This window comes from Protopterus annectens, chromosome 9.part0 (genome assembly GCF_019279795.1).
Source record: "Protopterus annectens isolate FY-2018-M chromosome 9.part0, PAN1.0, whole genome shotgun sequence".
In the NCBI taxonomy this organism is placed as follows: domain Eukaryota; kingdom Metazoa; phylum Chordata; order Ceratodontiformes; family Protopteridae; genus Protopterus; species Protopterus annectens.
The window spans coordinates 1,360,610,962-1,360,635,139 of NC_056743.1; the positions used below are offsets into that span (position 1 = coordinate 1,360,610,962).

Genomic DNA, 24,178 nt, shown 5'->3' on the forward strand with positions numbered 1-24,178 from the left:
AGGGTTTAGTTAAGACTGTGTTAGATTCTGATTCGTAATCACGGACGTCCATGATAATCGTGTACAGTTCACTGATATAGTCCCTATGTGTCCCCCAATGGTTTACAGACTATCCAGTAGATGTGCTCTTATGGTTTGGGAGGTATGGGCATCTGCTATGCCCACATAGGAATATGAATTACTTCCACGGGGCGGGTCTAATACATCTCTGCCAACCGACACCTGCACACTTAGGCCCATTATTGCATACCCATGATTCCCCTACCTGACACCCCTCTACAGCACTCATTCTTACTGTGAGCACAGCTGGGGTATGAACACACCCCTACACACTGCCCACTCTCCCCGTCTTGGGACATGTCATACATTTTGTCAACCCATGTGTTATCAGACTTGCACAACCTACTGTTCCATGTACAGCTACATCCTGGTCGCATCAATCATTAATGGTTCGCCTACAAGGAAAATTTTTGGTGTCCTGCAAAGGACCCCATGATCCATGTTTAAAGTGTAGACCTTGCAGATCTATCCCACTGGTAGTTTCCTGCTGGAGGTCTGGAAAGCAGCGGTGTATTTACCTTTATTGCATGTCTGTATGTCTCACCGGCCTAGCTGGGGGGATGTGGGAGGTAGACATTTGTTTATTAGACCTCTCACTAACATATGCCTGGTCTGACCATATGTTACCCATAATTGCTGTAACGTAAACTAGGTATGTACATGTGTATATTTACAGTAACATATATATATATATATATATATATATATATATATATATATATATATATATATATATATATACATTCTTTCGTGTGTGTGTGTGTGTGTGTGTGTGTGAGTGTATATATATATATATATATATATATATATATATAAATATATATATATATATGGGTCTACCTGACAATGTCGAAAGCTGAGAACGCCGATGATGAGAATACCGACACCAGAAGATTGAAAACTGAGATGACCGACGGATGAAAACCCCGACGCTGAGAACACCGACATGTGAAAAGGCTGTGTAAGTATGCAGTAGTGACGGACGTTAGGGTGCGAGTAAGGTAAGTGTGCGATATTGACAGACTCTAGGGATAGGGGTGGGTTAAGTGAGTTAGGGTTAGGGCGCGGGTTAGGTAAGTGTGCGATAGTGACAGTCTTTGGGTTAGGGGCGGGTTAAGTGAGTTAGGGTTAGGGCGTGGGTTAGGTGAGTGTGCGATAGTGACAGTCTTTGGGTTAGGGGCGGGTTAAGTGAGTTTGGGTTAGGGTGCGGGTAGGGTAAGTGTGCGGTAGTGTCGGACCTTAGGGCTAGGGTTTGGGTTACGGTTAGTGCATGTATAGTTGTGTGTAATGTGTAGTTTACATTTTGTGTGTCAGTGTTATGGTGTTCGGTTTTGTGAGTTGTCGGTTTTGTGCGTTTTCGGTGTTTTGGTGTCGATGTTTTGGGTGTCGGCTTTGTGGCATGTCGGTGTTGTGATAGGGATCCATGTATATATATATATATATCTATATATATATATATATATATATATATATATCTATATATATATATATATATATATATATATATATATATATATATATATACGTGCCTTCCTGGTGTTATGGATTATGGCCATTAGTGGTTTACAAGTGAAGGTGGTCCCAACATGGACTACATTCCGTCTGTGTGTAATGTAGACGTAGCAGTTCAACGATGTTATGCCCAATGGTAGAACCCTCCTCTGGTGTGAATAGTGGTGCTCTGCTCACTCTTGGGCAGCTTTATCTGACATACGCTGCAAGCACTATATAATACCTTAGTTGCTTTAGATTCCCTTCACAACCCTTGTGCATGCTTTATTCTTACAGCGTTCATTCTTTAAATATATATATATATATATATATATATATATATATATATATATATATATACTTCATGTCTGTGGATATGTATCTATACACACACACACATATAGATATATATATATATATATATATATATATATATATATATATATATATATATAAATTACATCTGTACATAAAAACATACATTTGCTATGCTGGGAGCTGCTTACACCTGCGCAGGCACACTCGCATATGCTTACTGTGAGTTACATATGTTTACTGCCGCTTATTTGTGCTTACATGTGCCTTATTTATTATGACAGTACCACTTTGATTGAAGGAATCCGGTTAATGGCCCCATGCGAAACACACTTTCACCTTTACATGTTTAAATGTTGGCTTTACAGCACAGCGACATTCATTCCACAAGAAAATGATATGTCCTATACTCGAACTTGAACCGGAAATTCCTTTACGTTAGGTGGATGCTCTAACTACTACACTATTGGTGTTCTGCTTCATTTATATGTATACCCATGGTTCATAGATACCTGAGCACACGCCTCAACGCTTCACTTACACAGCAGGTATCCATTCTCCTGCTGAGAAAACCGCAGTACTACACATGCACCATTCCCTATTCCCTACTGCTCTAGACCTGTGCTGCATGTTTACTCACTCCGAAGATATTCAGAACTCCAAAGCTTATAGCCCTGGCACATACGTGTGTTTGATTATCAGGGTGTTCATCCGACTTTAGGCTTGTCCGACTGGAGACCGGAACAGCCCTGTACCCATTTGAAAGTCAGAATTAGCTTGTGGACAGTTAGTCCCAATGTTACCATTCTACCTGTGTTTACAGACGCAAGGGTTTGCTCACCTCTGACCGGCTTGATATGTCGGCACTACATGATATGTGGTGGGGGAGTTCCGCTGCTGTTTCCCTTCACATTCATTATGACTGCTTTATTGTGACCATGTTCATTCATGTATATATATATATATATATATATATATATATATATATATATATATATATATCCGTCTGTACATACACATACATATACACCTGCATACCTATTTACATTTCCCATACTGTTGAATGTCTGCCATGCATCCCCGCTGGCTTTACCTCCCTATATCTGATGGACATTATTCTGGCCATCACATAAAATTAGCGGCCCTTGCATGGCTTGGACCCAGAAACAGACACAACTTAGTCACCGGTTTGAGCACTACTCCATCCGTGGTACATTCCGCATGGATGGTAGCTAGGATATATGACTTCACTACAGGTATTCAACAGTACTAGCAACAAATGTGTCAGATGGTTGGTGTACATATGTGTACGGACCTCTCAACCACTCAGGGACTAATTTCAACAGTAACAGGGACAAGGCAAGGACAAATCAGGGACAATCACGGACACTTTTACAATATTAGCACTATTAACTTAAAACGTTGACAGAATCAGAGCATATGTATTAATACTTATTTTCTGAAGTAAAAGACGTCTATTACTCTTAATTATTGTCATTATTCATTCAGTGTAATTCACCACCTTTCCTCCAAAGGTCACTGGTTTTAGGGGGGATTAAGAGGCTGGCCAGTTATTGTGCAAATGCTCTGACCATTGGTAGGGTTGCCACCTTTTCATATGGCCAGGATGGGATATATTCGGGACACACCAGGTTTTTCAGGCCAACACATACCCATGGTCAGTACAGGGTTTAGAACTTTACTTATTTTCCTAGATGAGAGCTTATTCTTGTAGCAGTTTTGTTGCTTATTCTGTTTCTTGTAAGATTTACTTATTTTACATACAGAAATAACTGTTTTATGCAACTGTTACATGAAATATGGTACATAATTATTTCCTACAATCACAGGACATTTGCCATTGTATTATTTTTGGTCAGGACACACCTACCCAAACAGGGACTGTCCCTCACAAAGTGGGACAGGAGGTACCCTGCTTCCACCAGCGCCTTAATCACCCTATATCCAACTGCCACTATGTGAATGTGTAAAGTATATATTCTTGATAATTCATGTGGGGAGACATGCATCACTGTCAGGAGTTTAATCACAGGTAGTAGGTTCTGCATGACAGACTGAAGGCTGAGCAGTCTCATAAACCACTACTGCACATACAACTTGTGTCCAGATGTCTACAGGACTGGACATCATGTCGTGACACCAAGTCTGATGTTTACACAGGATACTTATCCCATGAGGGATATCCAAAAATTGAACAAGGCAATAAACTTCGATATTTTTGGATTTACGAAAATGTGATAGGGTTATACATGCAAGGGATACATAGTTTGCAATCCTGACACTGCCTAGGGTGAGACTGCCTACTAGATATGAGTAGTGGTCACTATGTGCAGATATGGCTGCACCAAGCTAGCAGCCCAAGTATGGCTGGATATGGTGGACGTTCAGGAATGGGGGGGGGGGGTTGTGTGCTGTAGAGGGGATGATGGGTATTCAATTATGCATCCAGATGTGTTGTAGTTGGATGGCTCAGTTCAGTCCAGACCATTATGTGGGTATGTGCCGGTGACGTTTCTGTACATGTGTATTGTACATTTTAATATTCATATGTTTGTGGGATTGTGTTCTACAGTGTGGCCTGTCAAGTTGTATTACAGATGTGTATGTTTATTCTTTGTGTTTCTTTCTGATTCACCCACTGCTCCCTCATACACCTCCAGTTCACCTATTGTGCATCCAACACAGTCTCCCCTTGGTGAATTATTACATTACCCGTTCCCCCCACACCCATATTCCACACACTTCATCCATCCCTTCTCTGGTTGATGGCCCATGGCACAGTCAAGGGAACACATTGCATACATTACATATCTCTGGTACCTGTATGGTTGTGAGGACTACCCTAGCATTGGTCAGCTTCACATGCTGTACATCACGCACACAGGTACATGCAAATACTTATCTTTCATGACATGGTAGGTAGACCCGAGTAATACCCATTCATCTTTGGCCCATCCTGACAAGGACGCCTTGGACTGCAAATGGGCAGATTTTGGGAGAATGCTCTGACCATTGGTAGGGTTGCCACCTTTTCATATGGCCAGGATGGGATATATTTGGGACACACATCAGATTTTACAGGCCAACACATACCCACGGTCAGTACAACAGATAGTACTTTTGTTTTATGCCTAAATGTAAGCTTATTGTTGTAGCAGTTTAGCTGCTTCTTCTGTTTCATTTACTTGCTTATTCTGTTTCTTGTAACATGTAGGTATGTTACATATGGAAATAACTATTGTATGTGACTATTACATAAGATGTGGGACATAATTATGTTCTACGATCACAGGATATTTTACATTTATAATGGTTTTGGTATGGACACAACTGCCCAGAGTGGGACTGTCCCTCACAATGTGGGACAGGTGGTAACCCTGACCATTGGGCTAGACTTAACTATTGGTGGCGCGCTAACACGATGCGTTTCGCTTCCACTTGGTATAACTATCAACACTACAACAGAATATGGGCACAGAGTTTTAAATGTCATTTGCTCGAGGGATGGGGGCATTTGTGTTTGCTTCTTATTTTTGTGTTCGCAAAACTGTCTTGCATGCTTTGCATACGTTTCAGTATCCACGGATATTGACAGGTGTGATTACTATTGGAGGCAGGCTGTAATATTCAGCATTTTAGGTTGCATGTAAACAGCCGAAATGTTCATGCCTCCATGCGGCACTTCGACATGCCCCATGCACTCGCGCACGTTTCCTATGCACGTGGATGTGGCAGCAGTGTGCCTTCGTTAATATGCATATGGTGCTATTGCGCCATCTCTACGTCGCACGGTCGGTGCAAGCCTAACGCCGTCCTTCCGCCGAGCTTCATGAATCCCGGGGAATATGTTTAATGCTAGATGCAATATGAACAGACTTATGCATTCCTTTACATAATGTTGCATATATATGTGTGTGAACAAGTAGAAATTTGTATGTGTGGACAGGTGTCTTTACACATAAAGTACTTCATCCTTACTCAAACCATTCAGTTTCTTCATCCTGTGAACAGAAAGTTTTGTTAATTTCATAAACTTAGAACCCTAAACTTTCTTACCGGATGTGGCTGTTGTAGATGTTAAACGTCAGGCATATAATTCCAAGAAGAATTCCAAGCCCAGCAAGTACAGACATGGATACAAAAAGCTTCTGAGATAAGAGGCGGGATTTGGGAATCACCTTTGTATGGTCTGCAGGAGGCGAATCACCTATGTTACAAAAAAAAAAAAAAAATCAAGAATCATGCAGCCACCTCCTGTAATGCAGTCTAGCTTCTATAAGGAAGAGAATAAGTTTTTATAAAATGCCATGCTGCAACTCAAATGAAAATATAAAAAATGTTATTCAATGGTTGTATTAGTAACCTGTCCATTCCCATTTTCATCAATGACTCAGGCACAAGGCACAAGACATTAAAAAAAAAAAAAAATATATATATATATATATATATATATATACATATATATATATGATAATATTCTATGTACATTATTTTCATTATAACTATATTAAGTTTAAAAACACAACTATATGTAAATGTATAGCTTAAATGTAAACACACACATATATGCATATATAGATATATATGTGTGTGTGTGTGTGTGTGTGTATATATATATATATATATATATATATATATATATATATATATATATATATATATAACACACACACACACACACACACACACACACACACACACACACACACACACACACACACACACACACACACACACACACAAACACACTCACACACACATACATACATACATACAGAGGTTTACTATTAACATGTGAATTGGCACTTACAATATTGGGAAGGTCAAATGCATGTTTCCCAATTTTCATAATGCCAATCCAGAAATGTCCAAATTCATAGTAGCAAATGTTAGTGTGCATTTGCTAATGTGTGAATGACATTCTGATACCAGATGGCACTACAGTGGGGGTCAAGAAATTTACCCTTTTCCCCACTGTAGTATGATCGTGGAGTTGGAATATATAATTTGCAGGAGGTGTGCGGGGGTGCAGGGGTGCTTTCCCCTCCTCAAAACAGTAAAAACTAGTTTTGTACAATTAAAATTTTTAGGAGAAGTTAAACAAAATCTCCTGGGTGTCTAACATCACCTCCTGCTATTTCATTTAATGTCATTCAATGAAGCTGCAAAACACAATTTTCTCTCAAGTTAAATACATTTTTTCACATATTGGCCAGTTATACAGCAATAAAGAATCAAAGACCCTTTGGGGTTCAGTGGACATCATATGGCTGAGAATGCAGATCACATAAATATTTGCTGGGGACAGATTAATGAAGAATGAAAAAGATATTTTTGCAGAAGCCCCAGAGTGGAAAAATTCAAGCTACCTGACACTGAAAGACAAAAACAAGATTAAATTGGACAGAAAATGTTTTTTTCTTCTCAAAAAGCTTTTTTTTTTACATGAAAAATTTAGTTTTATCGACTAAAGTCATCTTTGGAAGCCTTCAGCATGGCATGGAGATTGCTAGATGGCAGGCCAAAAGACAACAGTAGTTCTTGGAAGCTTTGACATTGTTTTCATGGACATGGTTCTGGCTGGGAACTTACTTGTATAGTAAGAATAAGTAAGTAGGTACCATATAAGGGAAACTATCCACAGAAAGACCAATTCTTAGTATCTAGAAGGCCTTTGACAGACAGTATCATTTTGAAATATTACCCATTTTTAAAAATATACAGATAATGGATATTTATAATGCACTCTTTTGGAGGAACTAAATGCAATTTTTGCTTTTTTCTTTGGCTTTCTTTTTTTTCTTCAGCAAGAATTTAAACTGAAGACGCATTTAAGAAAACCAGAAAGCATTAGAAAGGAAAATAAACAACATATTCACGTGCCCTACTGTGAATCTTTCGAAATATAAAAATAATTATAGGCATATTAATGTTTTCTTTTCCTTTGATTGCATGTGCTTCAGGTTCCCAATAAATGGTGAGACATGAGGTAACATTGCGGAAGACAGAAAAGTTGGCATGTACACCAGAAGACCACACAAGGATGAAATGAAACTGCACTAATGTTATTGGAAACGCCACTGAAACTAATTTGTACTTACAATGGAATATCATGGCGGGGTTGTTAATAAACTACTAAAGGGTGGGAAACAGATTTGTAGGTTTTGTGTGAAATCAGAAATGTTTTCATCCCCTGTTTTTGACCTCCAACTAGCCATCAGGTAGTGCCCCATTTTACCTTTAATGTCCTTGGTTTTACCCCTGGGGGTGCTCCTGCATTAGAATAAGATTAGCAAGGAGAAGTAGTTTCCAGTGGATCAGCCAACAGTGTCATATATGTTCCATGTGAATAAGGAGATTTCTGTTGGAATGCCTTAACTGGGCAGAACTACTGACATCATGTACAGTCCTGCAAAATGCTAGCAACAGTCTACCTCACAATTACAGTACTGTCCCCATCATCAGGAATATATCTGATTGCAGGCATAAACCTCTATCTCCCTCCTAGAGTTTGTGAACTGGCAAAAGGCACTCTTCTCCATCCCCCAACCTAGCTCCTTCAGTACTGGAGTTACTAGTCTTGCACAGGTCATGTTGATCAAAGCCAGGGCTTCATCCATCTATGCCATGGACCCATGAATGAAATCAGCATCAGCCATATCTGCATTATACATAATGTAGCAGTGAAAATGGATTGAAATAGCAGCACAGCACATGAATACATTAGACTGCATTCAGTGGAAGCACCATGCCACTGATTTCCCGTCTTTTTGTTTTCTGACCTCTCTCTTTATCTGTTTAACTTGCAAGTGTCTAGATGCTGTTCAGTCCATGAACCCTTTCAGATAAGTATGCTCATTGTCCTATCTCACTGCTGTCATCTTCATCTCCAGTGATTTTGCATGTATGGCAGCTGCCATGTCTGTCCTTACTAGACAGGGTCTCACCATTTGCCTTTCCTTTACCTTACCTCAGACATTTACATTCACCAGGTCTTGCTGTTGTGCTTTTTTATGATTTACCCCTTCTCTTCCTCTATTATTTCACATTGTCTTCCTTTCTACTTAGAGTGTTTTCTAGCTTAGCTTTTCAGCTTAATCTGCCATTTCATCTGACAATGTAACATATCAACTGTTCATTTTATTGCCCCTCTCACAAATCACAGTATACGCTCCCTAACACTGTTGGGAGGCACGTGGTCACTCTCCTAGCAGTTCTGTCCCTGAGCACTTATAATCTCTCATCATTCTGGCAGTTGGCACAGAGGGTTAAGTGTGTGAGCACTTTAACCTGGTGTGCTCCTTTAGTGGAATACAAAGGTAGAGCCAGTACTGAATACTCCAAAAGTGTACAGAATTGTCTTCAATTGATTCTGAATTTGTATGGGCACAAGATGCTGGATGGTGAATGACTATGTACTGAAAGTGCATTTATCTGACTCTAAACCAGCATTTTCCTTCATGATCACAATGGAAATTTCACTGGCATGAATAAATGCACTGCAGCATACCTCCAGATCTGTATCTCCATGCAACATACCTCCACATCTGTATCTCCATCACATCCCGGGCCAAAATGTCTGAACATCTCACATCCCAGAGTCAAAAAGATGGTGAAAACACACTGTCCTTCACCCTCTTAGGACGAGGATTCTTCTCTTCACTCAGTCAGCCCTGTGATTCAGATGCACACTCAGCACTCTGGCAGCATAGTTCATGTACCAGTAAGACTTGTTATGCAGCTGCCTTAGTTTTGAATTAAATTATAGTTTATTATTCTTGTTTTCATTTTACAAATAATAAATAGTTTCATAGATTCATAGATTGTTACTAGGCTAATGACAGCGGGGGCCTTTCTAAGCCTAGCCAAGTTTTCTCAAAAGAATAATGATGTCCTGTATCCATATATGACACCGATGACCAGGCATTTATAAGCTACCTTCTACCATAAGGGACATGGGTACCAGGCCAGATATAAACTTCCAGAGCCATTGGTCTAGGTTGTGCTTAATTGGCTAAAAGACAAACTCAGCTTCACAAAGATGGAAAGCCTGTTCCATAGGAGTGACAGTCTCTGAGACACATATTTGTTTAGCCAGCATGTTCTGTTTGATTCACAGACAAAATTCAGGTCCCTAGACCTTGTATTTCACTGTTTGACTTACGAATATGCAGGAGATTCATAAGTGTGGGGTTTGCAGATGCCTTGCAAGCCAGGCATAGATCACCCCTCAGCAGCCTATAGGAGACTGAGTAGAGGAAATGGGCTTTAAGGCCCTCTGCATAAGGCAGATTTAGTATGTCATGTATTCTTTTTGTAAGGAACTTCCCAGGTCACTCTAGTTATTATATATGCCAAAGGGAGCACTGTACTCTATGACTGGTCTGATAAAGGCAGAGTACAGTGGGATGATGGCCTCTTTGGAACTAGTGTTTGTAGATTAGATATGTCCTCATTTATCATGTCCATCATGATTCTTTGCATGGCCTTACATATGAAGCTGGTCAGATTTATGGGTCTGTAATTACCCGGATTAGTGGTTGGATCTCCTTTGTGTAGGGGAATGACTGTAGCCATCTTCCATTCCTTGGGCACCAAACCTGACTGTAGGTCCCAGGTGAAAAGTGATTCAAGTGGACCATTGAGGTCATATTTCATGCTATTTAGTAAGCATCCCAGGATGTTATCAGGGCCTATTGATGCAATGTTTATGGCCTTGGAAAGTACATTGACCCTAGTAATGGTCAGGAGGATTGTAGTATGTGGTATTTCTTTTGGACTATCGGGGGGGGGGGGTGAGTGGGGGGAGATATTTGAGCTGTACTTGTCAGTCAAAAGTTGGCAATAGCCTCTGGTTCAGTGTAGGTGATGTCATTTACAATAAGTTCTGTGCACTGTTGCATAGTTCCCTGAGGTTATGGACATAGCTGTAGAGAGCTTTGTGGTTGTCTTTTGTTTAAGAGGCTATTTATTTCTTCAAATTTAGCCTTTGAAGTATTAATTAACCTTCTTACCTGCCTGTTTAGATTGGTCAGGGGGCTTTTAATATGTAGGCTTTGTTCCTCTTACACATTGCCTAGACTTTTCTCTTTTGCTGTATAACTGATTTATATTGTGATTCCACCAAGGTGGCTTGTCTTTTGACTTTGACTTATTCTTAATATGAGTGGGCACAGCTTGCTCCATACAGCTATCAATATGAGTGTACAGAGATTTTGTAAATAGCTCAGCATATGCTGTGGTGTTTACTGGATTTGGGGTGCTTTGAATTCAGCCAAAGTGTCACCTGGTAGAGAGAGGTTAGCCTTGGAATAGTTCCTAAAGGTTTTTGGTTTTGCCGGGTCCCCTGGATTTAATTTTTATTTCAAGCAAGACTGCCTTATGTTCAGAGCTGATGAGCAAAAAATTAGACTGGGTAAGGAACGTCAGTCCTCCATGTTCATGAGTACAAGGTCAAGGATGTTTGTACCTCTGGTAGGAGAACAGGCCAACTGTTCCAGGATGTTCATATTAACAAAGTTTAAGAATTTCTGGGTTTGTGCATTAGAAGTGATGTAGGATTCCCAGTGTATACCTTTTTTCCAGTCTTGGAGAGGTTGATTATCCTGATGTTTCTTTCCAGTGTATGAGGAGTAATATTAGAGCAGATACTTATCAAATGATATAGATGTACTTATGGTCCTGACAGACATCACATTAGAAAGTTACAGCCGACATTCTTTCTAATAAGCTTGCTTAACAAAATACTAAGACAGATTCTGGAATAGATTGACTTTTATCCTAAATGAATGCATTTGGGACAGATTTAGAGCATGTTCATGATACTAACAAGTTTTCATAGGTTCATACATTACCAGGTTAATGACTTAAGAGCCCTTACAAGCCTAGACAATATATCCAGATTTTACCCAATATTTGGGTCCTGGGTCAAGAGGGTAGCATAGATTTTTGCCTGTGTGTTGAATATCTTACAGATCACCCCTATCTATAAGGGACAAAGGCAATACTCCAGGTGTGAATTTGTGATTTCTCATCCATTGATCCAAATTACGCTTGAAGAGGGTCAGGGAAGGGCTCTGCTTAATTTGAATAGGAAGCCTGCTCCAAAGAAGGGGAAATCCCTGAGACCCATAACTGTCTGGCCAACATGTTTTGTTTGAGTCACTGACTAAGTTTAGATGCCTCGATTGGGTGACCCTTGTGCTGTTTGACTTGTGGATGTATAGCAGCTCAATCAGGGCTGGATATGTGAGTAACTTGTAAGTGATGCATAGGTCACCCCTTAATAGTCAGTACAAGACAGAGTAAACGAATAGATCTTTTAGTCTATCCACATATGACGTGGTGTTTACACCCTGCCTTTTCTTTGTAAGGAACCTTTGAGCTCACTCCAGCTGAGTTAAGTGCCTAGTCAAGTACATGCCAAATGGCGCATTGTACTCAATTATGGGTCTAATGAGGACTGAGTACAGTGGATCTATAATTTCCTTGGGTCTGGATGCCATATCTTTACTTAAAAGTTGTGCCAAAAGAAGGACTTCCTCACCACTGTGGAGACACAGTGGTCAAAGTTCAGGCTACTATCTGTGTACCTAGATCTCTCACCTCTGAGTCTACCCTTAGGGGTGTGCTATCAATGTTGTAATTTGCAGGCGTATTTGATTTCCTAACGGGTATGATAATGTATCTTTTCACAATTAGTTTTAGGCCATGGCTATGGCACTAATCATCTGTCTGATCTAGACCATCCTGAAAGATATCTACATCACTGGGGATTCAATGATTGCCCTTAGCTTGCAGTCGTCAGCAAAATTTGTCATCCAGAGGCCGTTTAACATTTTTGTTATAAGCGATTGTTTGTATCTGGAAAAATTGCGTTAATGAAGGCAATTGTATAATATGTATTGTGTCGTATTTAAGGTGGAGTCATCTTTAGCCTTGCTGATGGAATAGCGCTTATTGAGGGAGTACAGAGATCAGACAGGTCAGGAAAGCCTGGTGGTTGACATTAATGTTGTGCCCAAAAAGCAAACCCAGTGGCTTACATACATTCATGTGTAGATAAATGACAATGAGGACCTGCAAAGCTTCTTGTTAAACTAACTTTTAAATAAGGTATTCTAATGTAAAGGAAGAGGGACTTTGCAATCCTAGTTTCATCAGGACTCAACCAACTTTCATAAGAATAGAGAGTGTTTTTAATATGTCTTTATAAGTTTAGTTATTTGACCAGAATCAATAATATTAATAATCAGTAAGAAATACTTTATATTTTCCATTATTTTCACAATTTTGCAATCTTAAAGTAATTTATTCATGTAATACTTTAGCATCAATATTTCCTTTTAAATGCTATATTCTAGCTGCCACTAGGTGTCACTCAAAAGCTATTTATTGTATTCTGGGACACATTTTTCACGAATGTTATATCAACATTAATTGTTTTAATATTAGCACCTGGACAGCTCAGTATGGTTCATTTTATATAAAGTATACTAGTACTGTTTTAATAACTTTTTTTTTTCAAATTGTAAATGATTTTAGTGAGAAATGGTTTGATGCAGGTATATGATTTGAAACTTAGTATTTTTATTGCAAATGATTACTTAAGAGTTTCTCTGAAACCTGAGTTAAAGGTCTAAATAATTTATGTCTGTTTATTTTAGGCTGCAAACTTTTTTCATAGTTAGACACATTTTCTGTTGTTTGAGATGTTCCTTACTGGGATTATTAATCAGACATTGAAAATCATGATCATAAGACAACTTCTAGGGGTTTATTTCAGTTATTTGATTCTTTACAGCAAACCAGGCACTGAAGAATATGCATTAGCACCAAAATGACATTTCTGTAACAAAACCATTCTACGGCAATTTCATACTTTTTCATTGCATTGCTTTCATTACATTTATTGCAGCCATGTAATACAAGATTACTACTAGACTGGGACTGTTTTGCTGAATTCATTTGTTCATAGGTAGGTTTGTAGGTGTTTACTAGGCATGCAGTCCTGAAGGCCTTTGAGGATCCTAGCCCATTCTCTCAATTGTTTCAGAGTACTGACTGGTTACATGACTTGTGCAGAGTCACAACAGGCAAATGGAGGATGAAGGAAATTAACTCTGTACCACATGAACCATCTCATCAACAGCTCATAGTATTAATGCTCTGCATTAAATACCAGATATGGTTGTTGTTTCTTTATTTGTATTTGTTTAAAATTTGTTTATTCAGGTGATGACTGAACAGTAGTGACCAGTTTCAGTCTTTGCAGGGAATGCTGGTGTATGTATTTTTATTTTGGGCTTCATGCACATGGTTTCTGGCTTGGTCTTTGTAAATTTCCTTTGCTGATTCTTTATACAAGAAGATATATACAACAGATAGTTATTCTGCCGTAGGATCTATACAGTGTATATGACCATCGGCATCTTCTCTCACAATAGCTGGCTACTCCATCACACCAAACCATTCCATTTTGCACTCCATATTTTAGGTGACTAATGTACTTTGTCATTCCTCACTTGCGACACCTACACAGTATATAGTTATAATCCAATGAAGATCTCTAAGATTTCTCTTGTTAAAATGTACATTTTTGAGCTGTTCTATATGGATTGAATTTAAATATATTATGGATATATTTATTTGTTTATTTATTTATTTATTTATTAGCATTTGTTAACCAGGAAAGTCCACTGGGCCAAGCAGAGCACATTTTCAGAAGAGGCCCGGCGAAGAAAGCTCCACAAAGAAAATACAAATAAAGTACCTAATACAATAGCAAATCTATATATAAAACAAAAGCAGAATACAGTATAAGGCAAGAAGAGAAAAGCTCCTCGGGAATTACAAAGGCGTATCTAGTACAATACAAGTCATACATTCAAAAAAGTACAATCTAATAGTAGAAAACAATGTAAAGTAGGAGAAAAATTCATAAGGATTAAAAATGGAGCGTCTCATGCAGCCGTATTCTTACATTTCAGAAGAGTTAAAGTCAGCACAATTAGAACTATGCAGTAAGTATAATCCTTGATTTTGCTGGTCAGAGGTCAACTAGATGTAGGTTATGGCAGGAGGAGGCATAGTGCAGTTACAGATCCATTTAGAATGGAGATATGCCCTCAGAGCTGATTTGACTAAGGAAGTGCACTGAGTTGTGCAAATGTTTATAGGAAGGGAATTCCATATTTTAGCTATGACCCATGAGTAAAGATGCTGGCCAGCAGGTAGATTAGGTTTATGAATTTGGAGAGGAAGTTGATTTCTGATCTAAGGGGTCTATTAGGGTTATAATGGGAGAATAGTGACTGTAGAGAAGGACAATCCTGAGGTTTGGTGATGAGTTTTACATGATAGTAAGGTGAAGTAAGGTAAGATGGGGGAACTCAAGCCAGTTTAGCATTTTTAGAGGAATACAGTGGTGGGTGGACTGGAGATTGGATGTAGAAATTTTGCTATCTTGTTATAGCAAGTTTCTAGTTTGTTTTTAAGTGAGGATTGGAGGTTGGTTAGTATAGCTGCACCATATAGGAAGGAGGGAAGTTGAAGCTAGCACTTTTTTAGTGGAGAGGGAGAGGTAATGCTTATTCCTACAGAGTAGACCTAGTTTTCTGCGTGTCTTGCTGATGTTGGTATGTACATGTTGGTCAAATTTTAGGTCTTCATCGATTATGACTCCTAGCAGTTTGGTATGGGTAACCAGTTTAATTTTTGTGTTATTTAGAGAAAGAATGTGGAATTGAGATTTCTTAATGAGAGTGCCTTTCTTTGGGGTGAAAATAATGAGCTTAGTTTTGTCTGGATTTAAAGAGAGGTGGTTATTGTGGAGCCAAGTCTCTATGGAAGTAAACGCAGTTTGGGTTATTTGCTGCAGCTGAGTTGGATTGTCTGAAGAGCAAATAATTGTTGAGTCATCTGCGTATTGAACTAATGACCCTTGGTGTATTTAAAGATGGAGGTTGTTAATAAAAATATTAAATAGGAGGGCCTAATATAGAACCTTGGGGAACAGGAGTCGGGTTATGAATGTATGGGGATAGAGAGTTCTGCCATTTTACAGCTTGCACTCTATCAGTAAGACAGCTCTTAAACCAGCTAAGAGAAGGAGTGGTTAGACCTATGTTAGAGAGTTGAAAAAGGAGGAGAGTGTGAGAGACAGTGCCAAAGGCTTTTGACAGATCTAAGAATGAAGTAGAAACAATGTCTCCTGAGTTACAGGCTTTGTTGACTATGTCCAAGAAGGATATTAAAGCAGAAGAAGTACTATGACCTAGTCTGAAACCATGCTGAGTTGGAGAAAGGATTTGGTTCTTGAGAAGGAATTGCAAAAGTTGCATGTGTACACATTTTTCTAAGAGTTTAGAGATTGCTGATAGTATAGCTATAAGGCGAATGTTTGTTATATCGGTTGCTGTCCCTCCTTTATGTTGAAGTAGTATGATTGCTTTTTTCCACAGGCATGGGACATAGGATTCTTGGATAGATCTGTTTATAAGAATACTAATGGGATAAGCAATTGCATCAGCAGCAATTTTTTAGAAATTCAGCCAGAATGCCGTCGGCAGCATTTCAGCAGGGCTTCAGTTTCATGAGAAGTTTTTTGATAATTGCCACAGTGAAAGTGGACAGCCTGAATTCTGGCAAGGACGAGGATTTGGTTAGCTTAGAATAAGTGGATGATGGGGTGTGATTACATGAAGTAGTTTGACTATTCATTTGAAGAAGAGAGAGGTGACTGGGGCTGTATGTTCAGAGACAGCAGGGTATTATTTAGGAGGCTATAAGTTAGGAGTGGTTGGGAAAAAGTGATTGTAATTTTGGATATAGTATCAATGAAGTTAGAATTAAAGATGCTTGCTATTTGATCTGACATTTTGTCAGGATAGGGGCAGGGATTAGTTTTTCTACCTGGGTGTAGGAGAGTACTAATAGAAGACCAGAACAGCTTTGGGTTATTTTTCAGAGTCTTTTGCCTGTTGAAGTAATGCTCTTTCTTGTCTTTAGCTACAACTATTTTTGATAGATTGCGGAGGTTTTGTAATTTAATAAGTCTGCTTTATTCATATGCTTATGCCAAAGCTTCCAAGTGCTATCCCTAGACATCATAATTTCTTTTGTGGCTCTAGTTAGCCAAGGGGCATGATTAGATCTTATTCTTTTGGTTTGAATAGGTGCCAGGCTATTTATAATTTCTAGGAAAGTGGAGTTAAAGGAGAATAAGGCATTGTCCAGGGGGAGGCATTTAAGATTTTTTTCCAGTTTAAACTTTTGAGGATATAGTTAAAAGTGACTGGGTCAAATTTGGATAGATTCCTGACTTGTTTGAAGTGATGTTGTTTTATGAGATAAGGGATGACTTGGATTATGTAGGCTGGGAGGTGATCACTTAAAGAGTTAGAGAGGGTACCAGCTTAATAAATGTTTGAAGGGTGGGAGACTAGTATCCAGTCTAGAATAGCTCCTTCATTAATTTTTTTATTGAATCTGGAGGGGGTGGTAAAAAGCTGAGTATAGTGAAACAGGTTAATATTGGTAGATGCAGTTTTTAAGGAAATAGTGGACCAATTAATATTTACATCACCTAGGATTATGGTTTCATTTTGTATGATATGAGATACCCAGGTTAATATTTCTTCTAGAATTATGATATTATTTCCAGGGGTATGTAAAGTTCTATAATACAGAGATTTTGGAGTTATTAATATGTAGAAAGGAAACAAGAATCTCAGTATGTGGAAATTGTGAAATTTGGCCTGGGAAAAATGAAAAGTGAAAGGTATTTGGGTAAAGAAGTGCAGCACTACCTCCTTTTTTATTAATTGTCTGTTCTTAGTACATTATAGTTTGGCGGGAGAAATTCTGAGTCATTAATAAGGGGTTTTAACCATGTTTCAGTAATAGCAAGGATGTCTGTTTTATTTTGTGCTAGCTAGGCATGTGTGTGGTTTTATTGTGAATGCTTTGTAGGTTGATAATAGTTATGTGAAGTGATTTCTGACAGTTTGAGGGGTTTAATGGGATGGTGGAATTTATTGTAGAAGGACCAGGGTTTGGATGCATGTTACCATGTGATAAGAGTATGTGAGACAGTCTATGGGTGATGCCAGATATTTTAGAAATGATAGTGTGTAGAACATATGAGTAGTAGTAGTAGCAGTTATAGGTTTGGACAGTATAGTTTGTGGTAAGGATATACATTTTAGAGCAGTGTAGAAGTGTCACACAATATAAGCTGGGATGAATGTTTGAGAAGTGACTAGTACGGGTGTGCTTAGAACTAGTTTCAGAATTGGACTACTGTTTATTTATTTACTGATTAACAATTTAGATCACACCATTTAATTACAGTTTTTTCTTTATGAAAGTTGTAAATCAGCTTAAAAAATAAATAGGTTGTCTTAAACATATAAGAGAAAATGTAATATATGACAAGGTGAACAAAAAAGAAGAACATGCTCATACAAAACTAGTGATGACACGAAGAATGCTGCATTTATCCCTTGTCTCTAAATATCAGAAAACCAAGGTTTGTATTCAGAAGGGTATTGCTTAACAACTGGAAAGGATACATTGATGTTATAAAATAATAATAGTAATAATAATTAATAATAATAATAATAATAATAATAATAATAATGCAAAACAATACAGCTGGATCATGGGCTACCACAGCATGGTGGGGAATTGGAGACATACAGAGCTATATGCTGCAGATAAGCAAAGGAGCATAAATCAGACACAAAATATGGACATCTGAAAATTTAGATAAAAGAAAGGTGTGACTCAGTGATCATATGACAACCACATAGTCTGTCTTCTCTTCTCCTTTCCTGAAACTGACAATAACTTCCTTTTGAAATGCAGGGACTCAGAATGCAGAATTCTAAAATAGGAAAAAAAAAGTTTGAAAATACAGAAGACTGAATATTGAACATCGCTCTTTTCCTTAAAACCTGCGTTTAGAAGGGGGCAAGCCCCTATGCACCCCCAATGTGGGGGAGAAGCCCCCTGCACCATCAGGAATTATATAGATACCATGTCCAAGATAACCATACCTCAGTGAAAAGAGAATCTTCCAAGAAATTGCACTGTCTAGCTTATTATTTGTAAATCCAATTTTTATGATATTTAGTCTCTGCAATAGTGGACTCGGAATTTGGTGATTTCTGACATTTTAAATAGTCACTCTGCCAATTATGTTCAATATCAAGCTATACCTCAGAAACTCTCAAATCAAGAACTCTGAATAAAGTTAAAATAATGAGAAGACAGAGGCCAAAATCAGGAAAAGATTTTAAAGATTGATCTTAAAAACTTTGAAAATTGCTTGTACAATAGGTTTTGCATTAGCATGCATTTTCTGAAGGATGCAGAGTCTGAAACTGAAATAGCTTTGATTTGCCAGAAACCATACATTTTATGAGGAACAGAACAGAAATACAAGTAAAAGAGTTGGACATTAAACAAAAGTTGTGAACAGTTGAAAAATATACATCTACCTTATTTCTTTTCTTCTATCCCACTGAAAAAAATGCCTTACTTCTGTCCCAAGCATTCATAATTCTTTCACTGGTTTGTTTCTTACCTTAGTACCTCTTCGAAAAGGCTATTTTATATCCCTCCTTTTGTGAAGTAGCCTCTCTTCCAGCAGAGAGTGATAGCAAAAATCCTTATCATTTATAGAAATAAAAGCCCTGGGAAAACTGTCAATTGATGTGCAAAGTCTAAATGAGGTCAGATGTAATGTGATGGGAATTTTTGTATAGTGCTTAATGTAATGTTATGGACTAGGCATGTAGCCTGTACAATAATTCATTACATTAAATTACATCTCTCTTTCAGTCTTCATGAATCTCAATTCTCTAAAAATTCTAGGATGCATCATATCTGGCCCTGTTACTTTCTGCAAGTTTAAATTTAAATGTGTTTTCAGTGCTTTCTGGAATTACTGTATTGACCCATTATGAAGACCTATTTTACTCGGCAGACTTGCTGACTCTCTTTTTTTTCCATCTTCATGAGTTCTGATGGAAGACATTCAGAGAAAAATTCTAAAAATGTACAAAGTGTGACTTGAATGGTGAGAACCACACAATTGAATTAAGCAGTTTATAGCTGAATGTAATTATAGATGAAGTCACCTATTAGAGACAGAGAGGAGAAACAAGAACAGGCTTGCTACTCAAATTATCTGTTTTTGTATGGATCTCCACTACTCCATTGCACAGGATACAGAAACATGACACAGCTCTCCTCACATATGTTTTTTTGTCAATGTAGAGAAAAGTAGCTGTCATACTATGGTATAAAGACAGTGCTCTTCAACTAGGAAAAAAAAAAAACAGTCCTCCCATACTTTAGGACCCGATACACACAAACACACACACACACACACACACACACACACACACACACACACAAACACACACACACACACACACACACACACACACACACACATAGACATATGCATGCAAACAAAAACAACTCCTAATCCTTATTCTGGGGGGGGGGGGCTTGTTCTTTTTAAACTGCAGCAAATTACTTGATACATGCAGCAAGCAGCTTCTACAGTTTGTACGACACATGGAACTCACAAGCTTTTCAATCCTGATTGCAAATGCAATGCCGGCATTCATCTCTGCCAATTGCATCGGCTTACACTTTGTGCCTAGAGCAGCCCCCTTCCACCAGCTATGCCTCTGATAAGGGTGCACACACAGTCACACTTATATACATGTTTGAAGTGATGCATTTACATGACACAACAAGAAAAACACACTACTAGCAATAACTTTCACGTGACTCAAAATACTAGACTCTGTGGTGATGTGTCCACATCCTCATGGTCATGTAGCTGATAAATGGAAAAGTATTACTGTATCAAAACTTGGTGCCAAACATCACATGTACAATGCAGTGCAAAGATTACTGTATTACAAGGGCTCAGGTTGTGCTTTGGAAGCACATGAAAATGAATAAATTAAAGAGGGACACTGATGAATATGTAAAGGGAAGGGTGTATTCACAGCCAGTTGATTGCTTAGGAAATGGTATGTCTTCAACTAATCAGGAAGAAGCAAGGGAGGAGGAGGTGAGATCACCACTGAGACCTTATTACTCTGAATGAACGGATTCCCCTTTAGCATACACCATGAGGTGTTCGGAGACGCTCAAAAACAAGGAGCAGCAATTTCAAAAGTATTTGGGGAGCAAATATAAGGAATACATGGTGCAGGGAGCCAGACTGAAGAATCGCAACAATGTGCAATATCAGTGGAAGAAATGGCAGACATTGGAACTGAAATATGTAACGAAGTAAGTGTATTTAATTGAACTAATGACTGGGAAATGAACTGTTGTGACTTTGAGAATATTGTACAAGATCATGGGGACTTGTTCAATGAATATGCTTTAAATAATGAGATTGTGGACAGAGTAATGGATGACTATGATGTAATAATTGATTGCACTGAAAATGGGAGTATGGGGGATGAAAGGTTTGTACCTGATGGTGTTTTAAACAGTGTTGGTGATTTTTAAGTGTATAATTTTTCGAGCAAAATAATACAAAAGACACATGCAGATGTACTGGCAAAAGGATTTACATTTGTGCCAACTAGAAAGGGGGAATGTGGCAGAGCTGCTAATTGATTTAAAATTGTATACATGGAAAATGAATTTATGCTTATGGCATGCTAGTAGTTTGTCCAACAATTATGTGGAAGGCACTGTGTTAAAAAAAAAAAAAAACAAGTGTTTTTAATCCTCCTACACATGGCAGGGTCAGCATGTTTGAAAGGGCATGTGCGCTGGATTTTAGGGAAAACTTAAAAACAACTTCTCCTATTAAAAAAGATAATCTTACTTGTGAGGAAAAAAGGGTTAATATTTGATATATCCACAGATAGAAATATACATGTCATGAAACCTGATAAAGGTAATGGAATTGTTACAATGGACAAACAGATTATTCTAACAACATGAGTGTATTATTAGTGGATGGTACATATCAAGAAAGTTTATGGAATGAAATAATTATTTCATATAAAAAGAAGGGTATGTTGTTAGATGACATGTTATATTAGAGACAGATTAATATAGATGACTACACATACATGAAAAAAGAACATTCAGTTGTATCTAATATTTTTAGAATCCCTAAAATACATAAGGGATTAAATAGCCCTTCATTTAGGCCTATTGTCGATGGGAAAAGAGCAAAAACTTGTTTTATTGCAAAATATTTGGATTGTCATATGAAAAAAGGTATGAGGCCCTTTCAGTATATATGTAAGGACTCTTGGCAGTTTTGGCTAACCTGAATCAAATAGAATATTCAGAATGTATGATGTTGGTCACCACAGATGTATGCAATTTATTCTCAGTCATACCACAAGAAGAAGGATTGGTATGGTTAGAAAAACAATTATTTGCTACTGGAGAATATGACCAGGACCAAATTAACATAATGGTGACCTTAATGGAAACAGTTCTGAAAAATAATTTTATATATATATATATATATATATATATATATATATATATATATATATATTTCGAGGGACAATATTATAAACAAGTAACAGGAGTGGCTGCATGCGCCCCCATATTTGCAAATTATGCGATGTCCTTTTGGGAAAATGAATATATTTTTAAAAGTATATACAAAAATAATATAAAACACTTTATGAGATACCTGGATGATATGTTTTTGATATGGACTGGTACAGTAGAAAACCTGGAAGAATTGTTGGGGTACATAAATGAGAGAATGGAATTTTTCAAGTTCACCTATGAGTATAGTCATGATAAGATTACATACTTGGATGTGGATTTAAGGGTGGACAAGGAAAATAAAAAAACTGGTATCTAAGATATATATAAAGTCAACTTTTTCAAATTCATATCTGGATTATACTAGTTGGCACCCCTCTCATCAAAAGAGATACATTGTAAAAGGGTCGTTAGTCTGAGCAGCAAAGGTGGTGACATTTGAGAATGAGTTTTTAGAAGAAGTAAATAATATTTTGAATATCTTTAAAAGGAGAGGTTACCCAAGGGGGTTACTAAATAATATAAAGTAAGAAGTGGTTCAAAAAAGACAAGAAGGAGTTTATCAACCCATTTTGAGCCTTGGAGGTAATAACAGAGGGGTACACATAGACAATCGGGAAAAGTTGACAGAGGTCTTAGTTTTATTTTGACATACAACAAAGATTCCCCGAGGTTATGTGAAATTATTAAAAATAATTCAAATTTGTTAGGTATGGATAAAAATGTGGTTGAAAAACTGGGAGAAGAACCCAAATTTGTCTACAGAAGGGATCAGTCTTTCAATGACATCCTAGAGTCTGGTAGTAGGACTGATTTAGGAGTTAGAAATAGGAATAAGGGTAATTTTAAGTGTGGAATATGTCATCAATGCCTCTATGTGATAATTACAGGGGAAACGTTTAAGTTAAATGATCATAATATATTCATCAATGGGCATTATAATTGCCAAACTAAAATGTTGTTTACATGGCAAAGTGTTTAAAATGCTCAGCATTTTATACTGGAAAGACTTGTAGACAGTTCAAAGAGAGAATGTATGAGCATATACAGGATATAAAAAATGGAAAAATTACTAATGCTCTATATAGACATGTCCATTCACATAATGAGCATAGTTTTGGTTTTCTAGTTGTACAACATATTGCTAATGATTTACAGGGTGGAGTGGTATCTGAACATTTGGATATATGTGAACTAAAAATGGCAGCTACGGTTAAATGCCACTAAGCACCCAGGTATTAATGAGAATGTCAGTATTAACTGTGTGTTAAAAATGAAAAATTTGGTAGGGTTGTAAAATAATATGAGTTTTTAATCATTTATCTGTATATATGTTATAGAAAGATTTTAACAAGTAGCTAATTATGGCTAATTAATTAAAGTTTTAATTGTTTTATTTGATATCAGTTTTCTCAAATGGTATTTAAGTGCTGGGATGGTTTGATGTAATAGTTCTGAAGAAGTCCCTAGCAAATCTGGGACGAAAGCACTTAACTTGTGAATAAAGTGTGGATTACTGTGACTGGCATCCCTTCAACTTTACATTTCACAATGAATGTGTATCTGTTGGACTGTATGGCATACTGTGCTTACAGCTATTGGGGAAATGTAGACTACAAAACAAAAAATCAGTATATAACACATAATGCCTGGTATCCATACAGTGAAGCATTAATGGTTATGCATGTTTATATGGTTGGTGTATAGTCTTGTATCAGTGCTAGCATTG

At 37.6% G+C, this 24,178-nt stretch overlaps 1 protein-coding gene across 1 annotated transcript in view; it reads right to left on the reverse strand.

Moving 5' to 3' along the window:
* Window positions 1–24,178, reverse strand: part of LOC122812080 (gamma-aminobutyric acid type B receptor subunit 1-like) — a 4,315,174-nt gene that overhangs the window by 539,601 nt on the left and 3,751,395 nt on the right. The window contains exon 17 of the mRNA XM_044084348.1: window positions 5,944–6,094. Within this exon, the coding sequence (XP_043940283.1) occupies window positions 5,944–6,094 (151 nt within the window). The remainder of the gene's footprint in view (window positions 1–5,943; window positions 6,095–24,178) is intronic.